The following is a 12,691-nucleotide window of genomic DNA, read 5'->3' on the forward strand; positions in this document are numbered from 1 at the left end:
TTTGACCACACAGTGCGTAAAGATGTAATTTTGTGACATCAGTAATGAGTTGGAGATGGAGCTGTATAGGAACACAGTTTTTACATGCTATTGAAGTTAAGCTGATGAGTTCAAATTCGAGTTTTTAAAGTTTAGGACATTCAGTGTAATCCCCTTGGTTACCACAAAGAAAATAGCTGTAGGATGTAGAGAAAAGCAAATGAGATGGGAATTTAAAAGTTGCATTAAAAAAATCAACCAAAGACAAAGGACAGTAATACAGGAAATTAAGAATAAAAATCTGTAAGACATGTAGAAAACAAAAAGCAAAATAGCAGAAATCAGTCCCTCCTTGTCAGTAATTATTTTATATGTAAATGCTTTAAACTCTAAAACAATTTGGCATAGTGGATTTTTTAAAAAATGATCTAACTATATGCTGTCTACAAGAAACTCACTTTATATCCAAAGGCACAAATAGTTTCAAAGTAAAAGAATGGAAAAAGACGTTTCATGCAAATAGAAACCAAAGAGAGTAGGAGTGGCTACATTAATACCAGAAAAAATAGACTTTAAATTGAAAAAAGTTACCAGAGATAAGGAAGACATTAATACAAAAGGTTTACTACAGCAAGAAGATATAAAAATTATACACATATACCTCATAACAGACCCATAAAATATATAAAGAAAAATGGGCAGCATTATAGGGAGAAGTAGAGTTTTATAATAATAATTGGAGATTTCAGTACCCCACTCTAAATAATGGATAGAACAATAAGAAAGACAATAAGTAAAGAAATAGAAGACTTGAGCAAGGTGTAAATCAAATAGATATAATAGACATATTCCAAACATTGTACCAAACAAAAATAGAATACACGTTCTTCCCAAGTACACATGGGACATTTTGCAGGATAGACTACTGGTTAGGCCACAAATTAAGACTGATATCATAAGAAGTATCTTCTACCACAAGAAGATGAAGCTTGAAACCAATAACTGAAAGAAAATTTAAAAATTCACAAATACGTGAAAATTAAAGAATATACTCTTAAACCAGTAGGTAGAGGAATAAACTACAAGGGAAATTAGACCATACTTAGAGTCAAGGGAAAAAGAAACACAACATAGGAAAACTTATGAGATGAAGTAAAGTGCTAGGAGGGAAATTTTTAGATGAAATACATTAGAAAGCAAAATCTCCAAGGAACAACCTAATTTCCAACTTAGGGAACTAGAAAAAGAAGAACATACTAAACCTAAAGCTAGCAGAAGGAAGGAAATAATAAACACTGGAGCAGAGTCAAATAAAATAGAGAATAGAAGGATAATAGCAGAAAGCAACAAAACTTAAAGTTGGTTCTTTGAAAGGATTAAGTAAATTGCCAGACCTTTAGCTTTATTGACTAAGAAAATAAGAAAACTCAAATTACTAAAATCAGAAATGAAAGTGAGGACATTACTATTGTTTCTACAGAAGTAAAAAGGATTGTACAAGAGAACTATGAATTGTGTGCCAACAAATCGGATGCCCTAGATGAAGTGGGCAAATTCTTAGAATGCAGAACCTATCAAGACTGAATCATGAGGAAATCGAAATTTTGAATAAGTGTATAACTAGTGAGGAGATTGAATCAGTAATCAAAACCGTCCTGATAAAGAATCAGGTCCTCCTGGACCTGATGACTTTACTGGTGAATTCTGCCACACATTTAGAGAAGAACTAACACTAGTTCTTCTCAAACTTCTCCAAAAATATTGAAGAGGAAGGAATACCGCCTGACTCATTCTGTGAGGCCAGCATTACTCTGATACCAAAACCAGACAAAGACACTACAAGAAAATTACATCGTTTATAACACTGTTGCAAAAAATTTCAACAAAATACTAGCAAACTGAATTCAACAAGCATTTGAAAAGAATTATACACCATGACCAAGTGGAATTTATTCCTGAAATGCAGGATTGTTCAACATACAAAAATAAATGGGTATATGGCTGGGCACGGTGGCTCATGCCTGTAATCCCAGCACTTTGGGGGGCCGAGGTAGGTGGCTCACCTGAGGTCAGGAGTTTGAGACCAGCCTGGCCAGCATGGTGAAACCACACCCCTACTGAAAATACAAAAAAATTAGCCAGGCATGGTGGCACATGCCTGTAATCCCAGCTACTCCGGAGGCTGAGGCAGAATTGCTTCGACCCAGGAAGCAGAGCTTGCAGTGAGCCAACATCGTGCCTCTGCACTCCAGCCTGGGCGACAAGAGCAAAAACTCTGTCTCAAAAAAAAAAAAAAAAAAAAAAAAATCAATGCATATAAAATATCACATTAACGGATGAAAGAAAAAAACACATAATCATCTCAATGCAGAAAAGTATTTGACAGAATTTAGCACCCTTTTATAGAAAATAACTAGAAATAGAAGGAAACCACTATATAATAAGGCCATATGCGAAAATCTCACAGCTAACATACTCCATGGTGAAAGACTGAAAGCTCCAACATCAGCAATAAGGCAGCAATGCCCACTTTTGCCACTTATAGCCAACAGAGTATTGGAAGTATTAGCCAGAGAAAATAAGCAAGAAAAAGAAACAAATGCCATCTGAATGGGAAAAAGCGAAGTTATCTGAGTTTGCAGGTGGCATGATCTTAGATGTGGAAGACCCTAAAGACTAAACACACACAAACCTATTAGAACTAGTATATGAAGTCAACACACAAAAATCAGTTGCATATCTATACACTAACAGTGAACAATCCTAATAGAAAATGAGGAAAACAATTTCATTTAAAATAGCATCAAAAAGAAAAAAATGCTTAGGAATTAACCAAGGAGATCAAAGACATACACTGAAAACTACAAAATACTGCTGAAAGAAAGATGTAAATAAATGGAAAGACATCACATGTTTGTAGACTGGAAAACTTTTTTTTTTTTTTTTTTTTGAGATGGAGTTTTGCTCTTTTGCCCAGGCTGGAGTGCAGTGGCATGATCTTGGCTCGCTGCAACCTCCACCCCCCAGGTTCAAGCGATTCTCCTGCCTCAGCCTCCCAAGTAGCTGGGATTATAGGTGCTGCCACCACACCTGGCTAATTTTTGTATTTTTAAATAGAAATGGGGTTTCACCACGTTGGCCAGGCTGGTCTTGAACTCCTGACCTCAGGTGATCCACCTGCCTCGGCCTCCCGAAGTGCTAGGGTTACAGGTGTGAGCCACCGCACCTGGCCAGAAAACTTAATAATGTTAAAATAGTAATACTACTCAAACCAATCTACAGAGTCAATGTAATCCCTATAAAAATAACAATTTTTTTAAGAAATAGAAAAATTCATATTAAACTTGATATGGAATCTCAAGGGACACTGAATACCTAAAACAATCATGAAAGAGAACCAAGTTGGAGGACTTACAGTTCCTTATTTCAGAATTTACTACAAAGGAACAGTAACCCAAACTGTGGTACTGGCATAAAAACAGACTTACAGACTAATAGAACAGAAGAGATCCCAGAAATAAACCCTTGCATATATGGTCAGATGATTTTTGACAAGAGTGCCAAGACCATTCAATATGAAAAAGACTATACTCAACAAACGCTATTGGGCAAACTGTATATTTATATGCTGAAGAATGAAGTTGAACCCTTACCTAACACCATATATGCAAATTAACTGAAAATGGATCGAAGACCTAAACATAAATGTGAAAACTATAAAATTTGTAGATGAAAACCTAGGCGAACATCTTTATAACATTGGATTTGGTGATGATTTCTTGGAAATGACACCAAAACATAGGCAATAAAAGAAAAGAATAGTGAACTTGGACTTCATCAAAATTTAAAACTTTCATTCATCAAAGGAAGGGAATATATTTGTAAGTCACATATCTGATAAGGGATTAATATTTAGAATATATAAAGAACTCCTACAGCTTAACAACAATAGAAGAACACCCCAGCTTAAAAATGGACAAAGTATTTGAATAGTCATTTTTGCAAAGATATACATGTGGCCAATAAGCACCTGAAAAGATGTTCACTATCACTCACATTAGGAAAATACAAATGAAGACCACAATGAGATACCACCTTATACCAATTAGTATGGCTATTACTTTAAAAAACCCCAAAACTAGAAAGCAGTAAGTGTTGACAAGGTTGTGGAGAAAACAGAACCCTTGTGCATTGCTGGTGGGAATGCAAAATGGTACAGCTGCTGTGGAAAACAGTGTGGTGGTTCCTATAGAATTGCTGTTTGATCCAGTAATTCCACTTTTGAGTGTATACCCAAAAGAGCTGAAGGGACTCCAACAAATATTTATACTACCATGTGCATGGAAGAATAGCCAGAAGCTAGAAACAAACCAAATGTCTATTAACAGGTGCGTAAACAAAATGTAGTATATACACACAATGGAGTATTATTTAGCCTTAACAAGGAAGTAAATTCTGAGTGCATGCTTCTACATGGCTAAATCTCGAAGACATGCTAAGCGAAATAAGTCAGACACAAAAGGACATATATGATTCCACTTATTGTAGCTACATAGAATAACCACATATATAATGGAGACAGAAAGCAAAATGGTCACTACCAGGATCTAGCAGGAGGAAAGAATGGGAAGTTATTGTTTAATAGTTACAGTGTTTCAGTGTGGGATGATGAAAAAGTTCTGGATTCTACCAGTAGGTGGCTTTTATTCCTCCTAGGGGGCCCTCCCTGCCTACATTTTGGCTTTGTCTTCCTTTGCTCATAATGTCCTTGTCCCTGCTCCCCACATGCCTCATCTGTAGTTCCTAGCACTTTCTTCTTCCCTTGATTCCAACCCATTCTCCAAGACCAAGTTGCCACGCCCTGTCTTAGAAAATCCTTTCTAATCTCTGTTCCAGTGTGTCCTCCATTTGGAAATAGTGCTAAGAAAATTAAAAGAATAAAACTGGGCAGGGTCATGACAATAGGATGCAAAGATGAATTTTTGGACTGAGTGGCCAAGAAGCTCCACAGTCTAAAGCTTCACAGTCTAAAGCTGGAAGTTTAATGAACTGTTTTCTACATTTCACAGGTAAGAAAACTGGGATACTAGTTGGTGGCAGAGGTGGGTCTGAAACTCAGGCACCATGATTCCAGGGCTTCACTACTCTCTGCTTGTGACCATCAGGCCCGAGAAAGCCAAGCCGCAGGATTTTGAGGAATTACTGAGTTATAGTGGACTATTTGATCTTTTAAATTCTTAAAACTCAGAAAATCTGCTATCCTTTATTGTTGCTTACATTTTATATGTTGATTGCTCTTCTGTCTGCCTAAAGTTCCCAAAATGTAGGGACTCCATTTTGTGCATATATACCCTGTATGGCCCCCCAGGACCTTGACTGTATGGGTTCACAAATGCCACTGGCTGGATAGAGACAGGGATTTAAAAGTCTTGGAACACATGGCACCAGGGTCACTGTCAAAGGCAGGGAGGGATCTTGATATCTCACCTGCCTCCCCCAGGGCAGCCTTCTCCGTGCCCCTCACCCTGCCATGGGCAAGGCTGGCTTCTGAGTGAGCAGGGCTCAGTTTTGTGTTACAGGCACACATGGCATTCAGGGATGTGGCTGTGGATTTCACCCAGGATGAGTGGAGGCTGCTGAGCCCTGCTCAAAGGACTCTGTACAGAGAGGTGATGCTGGAGAACTACAGCAACCTGGTCTCACTGGGTAAGCCTGATATCTGTTAGGATTCCCATTCTTATTGCTGGGAATTTTAGGCTATGCTTGAAGCAGCCATCTTGCTTTGTTACTTGACTTTTGGGTTGGACCAAAAAGCAACGACATTTTATTCGTGTTTCACCAGGGAGGGTCTGATTTTGCAGAGTCGAAAATGGGTAGATTTGTTGTGTGTTGTGCATATGTGTATTGTGTGTGCTGCTCTGCATTTCTACGCCTTTTTTCTCAGGCTGGAGTTCTCATCCTATGTTAACTTATTTTAAATGAGAGGGGTGTTCATCTACTCAGCATGGAATAGAATCAGTGTACTCTCATCTGAGTTCGCTGCCCACTCATGCCTTCCATTTCTGAGAGCCCCACTCACCCCTTCCAACTCAGGGCTTTGTACTACCTTTGAAGTTTCCTAGGCTGTTTAGCTTTGAATTCTTGAATGGGCTCTCAAGCCCATAACCTAGTTACTTATTTTCTTTTCCTGTGAGCAGGAATTTCATTTTCTAAACCAGAACTCATCACCCAGCTGGAGCAAGGGAAAGAGACCTGGAGAGAGGAGAAAAAATGTTCACCGGCAACCTGTCCAGGTGAGTGGGAAAACACTGGGCAAATGAGACATGAGCTCAGCAGCTCAGAGGACTGGGGGAGAGGAGGCATTGCTCAGGTGCTGGGGAGGGAAGCTGTTCCCCTGACCTCCTGGGCTGCTGTTTAGATTGCCTGACACGGCCTCCCTTCCAGATCTCCATCTTCATTCGAGTATGGACGGGGCTTTCCTGGTGTCTCGTCTCCTTCCTCCACTAGGAAGCCTTTTTTCCTCTCAGTGGGTTTCTCCTCTCTAGCTCACTCAATTCTCTTTCATATTTATGGGCTTCTTTCTCTTGTTACTGTTTTTTAAAAAGATCATCAAGAATATGGAAACAACTGTGACCTAAAGAAAGAAGGCAAGCCCAGTGGGAGGAAGAAATCTTAAAAAGCCAATAGAGAATTTGAAATGGAATTCTAAAAAAACTGTGAGCTATTCAAGAATGGCTTTTACATTTTATAATGTTATATAAATATCTATATAATATCTTTAATTTTGCCTCTTAACCATCAAAGCCTGAACTATTTACTGTCTTTAAGAAAAAGTTTGCTGGCCCGTGCTCTAAGGGAGTACAATACATAGCCTTAACTTTTTATATTCTATTAATACTTAATCTGGGTAAAATATAAAATGTAAGAGCATTGCAATTACACAGTTCCAGTCACCCCCTCCTCCCAACATCCTTTGTGCTATAGTTGTCATTTGTGTTATACACTCCTTATTACAATGTTAAAATGTTTGTTTTAAATACGCATCTGGATTTGTTTTCTACCATGTATTTTTTTAATTAAGAGAAAAAATAGTCTTTAACTCATCCAGATAATTTATCATTTTCTATTCTTTTTGTTTGTTTGTTTGAAAATCTGAGTTTACCTTTGGTATTATTTTTCTTGAATCTTAAGGACTTCATTTGGCGTTTCTTATGGTACAGGTGGCAGTGTATTCTCTATTGCTTCTGAAAGTGTCTTTATTTTACCTTCATTCTTGAAATGTATCATCGTTCGATGTAGAATTCTACATTGGTTATTTTTTCAGCACGTTAAAAATAACATTCCATTGTTCTGCCTGCCATTGTTTCTGATGGAGAAGTCACCATGAACATAATTTAGCTTTATTTCCTTTGGCTACTTTTCTCCGTACTTTTGGTATTCAGCAGTTTCACTGTGGTATGACTGCCTTAAGTACATTCTTCCTTTACATGTTTTTATCTGCCTGATTCTCTCTGTCCCCTTTTGGGACTATAGGCATATGTATATTAGTCCTTTTTATATAATCCCACAGGTTATAGATTCTTTCCATATTTTTAAATCTTTTTTTTCTCTCTATTCTTTAGACTGGATGATTTCTGTTGGTCTGTCTTCAAGTTTACTGTCTCATTTGTCATTTCCAATGTGCTCAGCTCTGGCCAGTGAATCCTTCATTTCACTTATTTTTCAGTTCTGCAATTTCCATTCACTTTTACTACACTTTTCTTTGTGGTGAGATTTCCTATCTGTTCACTAATTATAATTAAATTTTACTTTATCTTCTTTAAATCAGACACTAAATGGATAACTTATTAAGTGAAATATATAGGATTTTGTATATTATGCAGTTGAGTTTGTTGTTAAATAAAGAGAAGTGTATGAAAGAGTATATATCCATATGTTTATGTGAACATAGAAGTCTGTTGTTATTTACCATTACTAGTGGTTACCTCTGTGGGAATAGAATTGGGGAGGGTTGGACAAGGGGCTGCTGAGAATTTTTCATCCTACTTTGCATTATTTTTAAATCACAGATGCATAGATAACTTTCAGAAATTATATATGTGCTTTAATTTTTAAAATTCTTTTGACAATTTTATAAATGTTTGCACCGAAGTATATATTTTCTTTTTCTGGGTAAGAAATTTTCTTGTCTTGTTTTTATTAAATTGATTAATTCTGTCTTCAAATTGAGGGACCATAGCATACATAATATAAATTGTTGCTGTTTTTCAACTTGCTTATAACCTTACTGTTCATCTGTTAGAAGGAATCCTAAAGCTCTCCACAGTCATTGTAATTTATATCAACTTCTCCATTTATTTCTAAGTTTTTGTGTTATATTTCACTTTATTGTTCTATTAGGTATATAAAGATTCAGGATATTTTTATCTTACTCATTAATGAAGTTTTTAATACTGAAATTCTCTTAGTTCCATGAGCTGTTCTTTCCTTTAACTTCCTCTTTATTTCTTTTTAGTCTTAGCACCGTACGTTCTTGTTCATCTTTTCAGTATTTTATTGTTCATCCTTTTATTTTAAAATAAAAACAATGTCATTTGGGTGTTTTGCTTTTAAGCAGCAGCATGTAGCTGGTGTTGCATTTGCCGTCAAACCAAGTGGTGTTAACTTTTAATAGTGATTTTGACCTTTCATGTTTACTTAATAACTGATAAATTTCATGAGACTTGCTCAGGGGTTGACTGAGGCAGATGAGTAGGTGTTTTACTACAGCGATAGGAAAGAAGGAAGGTCAGGGCAAAGGAAGTAAAGCATCTGTATTAGTCACGTTGGGCCGCCATGACAAAATACTGTGGACTAGCTGGCTTAAACAACAGAAATTCATTTAGTTATAGTTCTATAAGCCAGAAGTTCAAGATCAAGTTGTCAGCAGGTTTGGTTGCTCTGAGGCCTCACTCTTGAACTTACAGATGGCCACCTTCCCCCTGTATTTTCACACGGCCCTTTCTCAATGCTCACACATCTTTGTCGTCTCTTCCTCCTCTTAAAAGGACACCAGCCCCATTGGATTAGGGCCCACCCTTACGACCTCATTTAACCTTAATTACCTCTTTAATGGCCCTGTCTCCAAATACAGTCACATTAGGGGTTACAGCTTCAACATAAGAATTTGGGGGGAGCACAACTCAGTCCATAACAGCATCGTTGTGAGAGCACCATAGTGGTTTCATAGACTCTCCGCCAAATATATAGTTCCATAAAAGGTCAGTTGGATATATAAGTCCATTGGATCTCAGTTGTATGAAGGAGTAAAGATGAGGGACTGGTGTATAAGCTGAAAGGTCATGGATTGGAGCCTCAAATAAGGTCAGGAACCAATATGCCCATGGTGCTTGAGCAAAGTGAGTCAGAAGGTAGAAGAAAAGGCTGTGTCAGAGAAGGGAATGTGCACAGGAGAGAATGTGAAGATTGTGCAGTGTCTGTGAACAGTGTTCACAGTGCAGGTGAGGTCAGTGTTGCTGAGAAGCTGGAGTCTTAGCCAGAGGCTCAGCCCTGTGGAGCACCCTGAGAGTGCTGACAGGTATTGGTGTGGAGAGGATGTGAGGCTGGTAGGTGATCAAATAATCAGGGCAGTGTGTGAAACCAGGAGGCCTGTGGATGGTCCTAAAAGAAGTATGGTAGGTAATGGTGTGGAAGCCACATTACAAAACAAGGACATTCATCCCACTCTGTAATGCTTGCGATATGAAAGGAAGAAGCTGTCTATCTACTTGAGCGAATCTTACAAAAATCTTCCTCTCAAGGAACAACAGAGGTAGGTCTAGCCAAGGACATGGAAGGAGTGTTGGACAGAGAAGGAGAGGATGTAGGGGCATTATCTGACCTGTGTGTTCATTCTAGAATTGGCAGGTGGAGGCTGGGAAAATGCTATACACCCTGACCTTTGTACATTTACACAAATACGTGTTTTCTCAACCTGAAAAGTATAGAATTATCAAAACATTTATATTAATAACAAGCAGCTTACCTATCATTGTCTTAAAGCGAAACGTATCTTTTTTGTCTCTTGTTTTTAATCCTTGTTTTAATTTAAAGAAAAACAGCAGCTCTCACAATGATGTTGAGCACATTAAAAAGAATGCTGTACAATCCAAGGAGCAAGTCATTGTGGTTGCCCAGGAAGCTGTCTTGGAAACCCAAAATATATGTGTAACGGGAGGAAGACTGTTCTAGGTATAAAATACATCTTAACAGTTTCATTATTCTATATTTGGGACTTGGATTTAAGACGGGCAATATCAGAATCCTCAAAATAGCCTAGTTACAAGAAAAGTATTTAATTTTCTTGGCTGTTTCATTGATCAGAATGCTAATTCAATAAATGTAACAGAATCATTTGCAACAACACAGATGAACCTGGAGGATGTTATGTTAAGTGAAATAAGCCAGTCACAGAAAGACAAATACCACACAATCTTACTTACATGTGCAGTCTAAAAAGGTTGGACTCATACAGGCAGAGAATAGAATGGTGGTTACTAGGGGATGGGGGTGGTTGGGGAAGATGTTGGTCAAAGGATTTTCACATAGAAAGAATAAGTTCAAGAGATCTATTGTATAACATGATGACTACAGTTAATAACAATATATTGTATTCTTGAAAATCACTAAGAGTAGATTTTAGGTGTTCTCATCACAAAAAATGATAGGTATGTGAGGTGATGCAATATGTTAATTAGCTCAATTTAGCCATGTCACAATGTATATATATTTCAAAATGTACACAATGAATATATACATTTTTTGTCAATTTAAAAATTAATCAGTTTTTTAAAAGTAACAGGAGTTACCATAATTATGAAGAATTATATGCCCTCCTGAAGTGAATAATCCTTGTTATTTATATTGACTAAGAAGCCTGGTAAGAGGTAACACAGAAGCATAAGAATGAGAACTAAAGCCAGGTGCTGTAGCTTGCACCTGTATTCCTAGCTACTCAGGAGGCTGAGGGAGACCAAGGCAGGAGGATCACTTGAGGCCAGGAATTCAAGACCAGCCTGGGCAACATAGCAAGACTCTGTCTCTAAAAAATTTTTTATAATTAGCCATGGTGAGGTGTTGTGTGCCTGTAGTCCCAGCTACTTAGGAAGCTGAGGAGGGAGGATTGCTTGAGCCCAGGAATTTGGGCTACGTGATCTATGATTGTACCACTGCACTTCAGCCTGGGCCGCAGAGTGAGATCCTATCTGTAAAAAATTTAAAAAATAAAGAATGAGAAATTGGAAATCTGGTGAGGTAAAAATAGAGCTTTTATTTCTAAGTTGAGTATACAAAAGACAAAAATGAGTTATTTTTCATATGGAGGATAGAAATACACCAAGTTATAATTCTTTTTTAGTTACCAGTATTATTGTCAAGTTTAAGCTTTTTTCTGTTTATTGGCAAGCTAAATAATTGTACATGTTTTTAAGCATATATAGTGTTGATGGATGGTATTTAAAGTTTTAAGTTTCAGTCTCAAATAATTAACATAAGGCTGATCTCATTAGTTTAGGCAAAAATACAAGTAAAATTATTGCATGGGAACACTTTGTATAGTTTTGTTTTTGAATTTTTTAACAAAAATATTTACTCTTATAATGATTTCCTAACAGAGATCTTAGAAATTGAAAAACAACATAATCAGTCTTAAGTTAAAAACTGCCTGAAAAATATGCCATTTCTGGTATTTACTTTGAGTAAAATAATTGTAGATTCACATAATTTCTGGCACTGTCTGTAAATTATAAGATACTAGTTGGACATGTATATCTACGTGTGCCTAATCTTACATATTTATGAATGCAATATTAGCCTATCTGATTTTTAAAATCAGTATAGGTTGAGTATCCCTTATCCAAAATGCTTAGGACCATAAGTGTTTCAGATTTTGGGTTTGTTTGGTTGGCTGGTTGGTTGGTTTGCATTTTGGAATATTACCATAAACATAATGAGATATCTTGGATATAGGACCCTAGTCTAAACAGGAATTTCATTTATGTTTTGTGTACACCTTGTACACTTGGCCTGAAGGTAATTATATTTTTCCTTTGAGGATGCTGAATAAACTGAGTTTTATGTGCCTGTGTTTTGACTGTGACCTGTCACATGAGATCAGCTGTGGAATTTTCTGCTTGTGGCTGCATGTTGGTGCTTAAAGATTTTCAGATTTTGGAACTTTGCAGATTAGGGATGCTGAACCTATATATTAGTCTTGGGAGTTTAGATTAGTTAAACTTTCTTTGAGAAAGCCTATATATCAGAACCAAGTTTTATATCACTAGAATATTATGCTAATGTTATATTTACACTGATAAAATAAGGGAAAAGACATTGCTTCTGCCTTATTTGCAGGCTTTATCTTATTTTGAAATATTGATTCCACCCTTTAATTACATACCAGCTAGTAAGGTTTACATATTGTAGTAAATAAGCTCTGAGTGCCTCACATTTCTTTCTTATCGTGCAACCTAATAAGCAAGGCTCCTGGCTTATTTCACAGCTAAATTTTTTTCTTCAGAGCCAGAGCTTCAGCTGCAGCAAGAAAGATTTCCTTCAGAAACTGGCATATTTGAATCATTAGGAGTTCAATTTTCAATTTTTTTTTTTTTATTTTTTTGAGACAGAATCTTGCTCTGTTGCCCAGGCAGGAATGCAGTGGCGCAATCTCAGCTCA

At 37.0% G+C, this 12,691-nt stretch overlaps 1 protein-coding gene across 23 annotated transcripts in view; it reads left to right on the forward strand.

Moving 5' to 3' along the window:
* The window catches only part of ZNF133 (zinc finger protein 133), a 29,100-nt gene that overhangs the window by 11,880 nt on the left and 4,529 nt on the right, over positions 1-12,691 (forward strand). For 4 of the 23 annotated variants that reach the window (XM_054541428.2, XM_054541431.2, XM_054541429.2 and 1 more), the window contains 2 exons: positions 5,559-5,685; positions 6,177-6,272. The exons of 1 other annotated variant lie outside the window; for it this stretch is intronic. In XM_054541428.2, the coding sequence (XP_054397403.1) occupies positions 5,559-5,685; positions 6,177-6,272 (223 nt within the window). 23 annotated transcript variants of the gene reach the window in all.

This window comes from Pongo abelii, chromosome 21, assembly GCF_028885655.2.
Source record: "Pongo abelii isolate AG06213 chromosome 21, NHGRI_mPonAbe1-v2.0_pri, whole genome shotgun sequence".
NCBI classification, from domain to species: Eukaryota; Metazoa; Chordata; class Mammalia; order Primates; family Hominidae; genus Pongo; species Pongo abelii.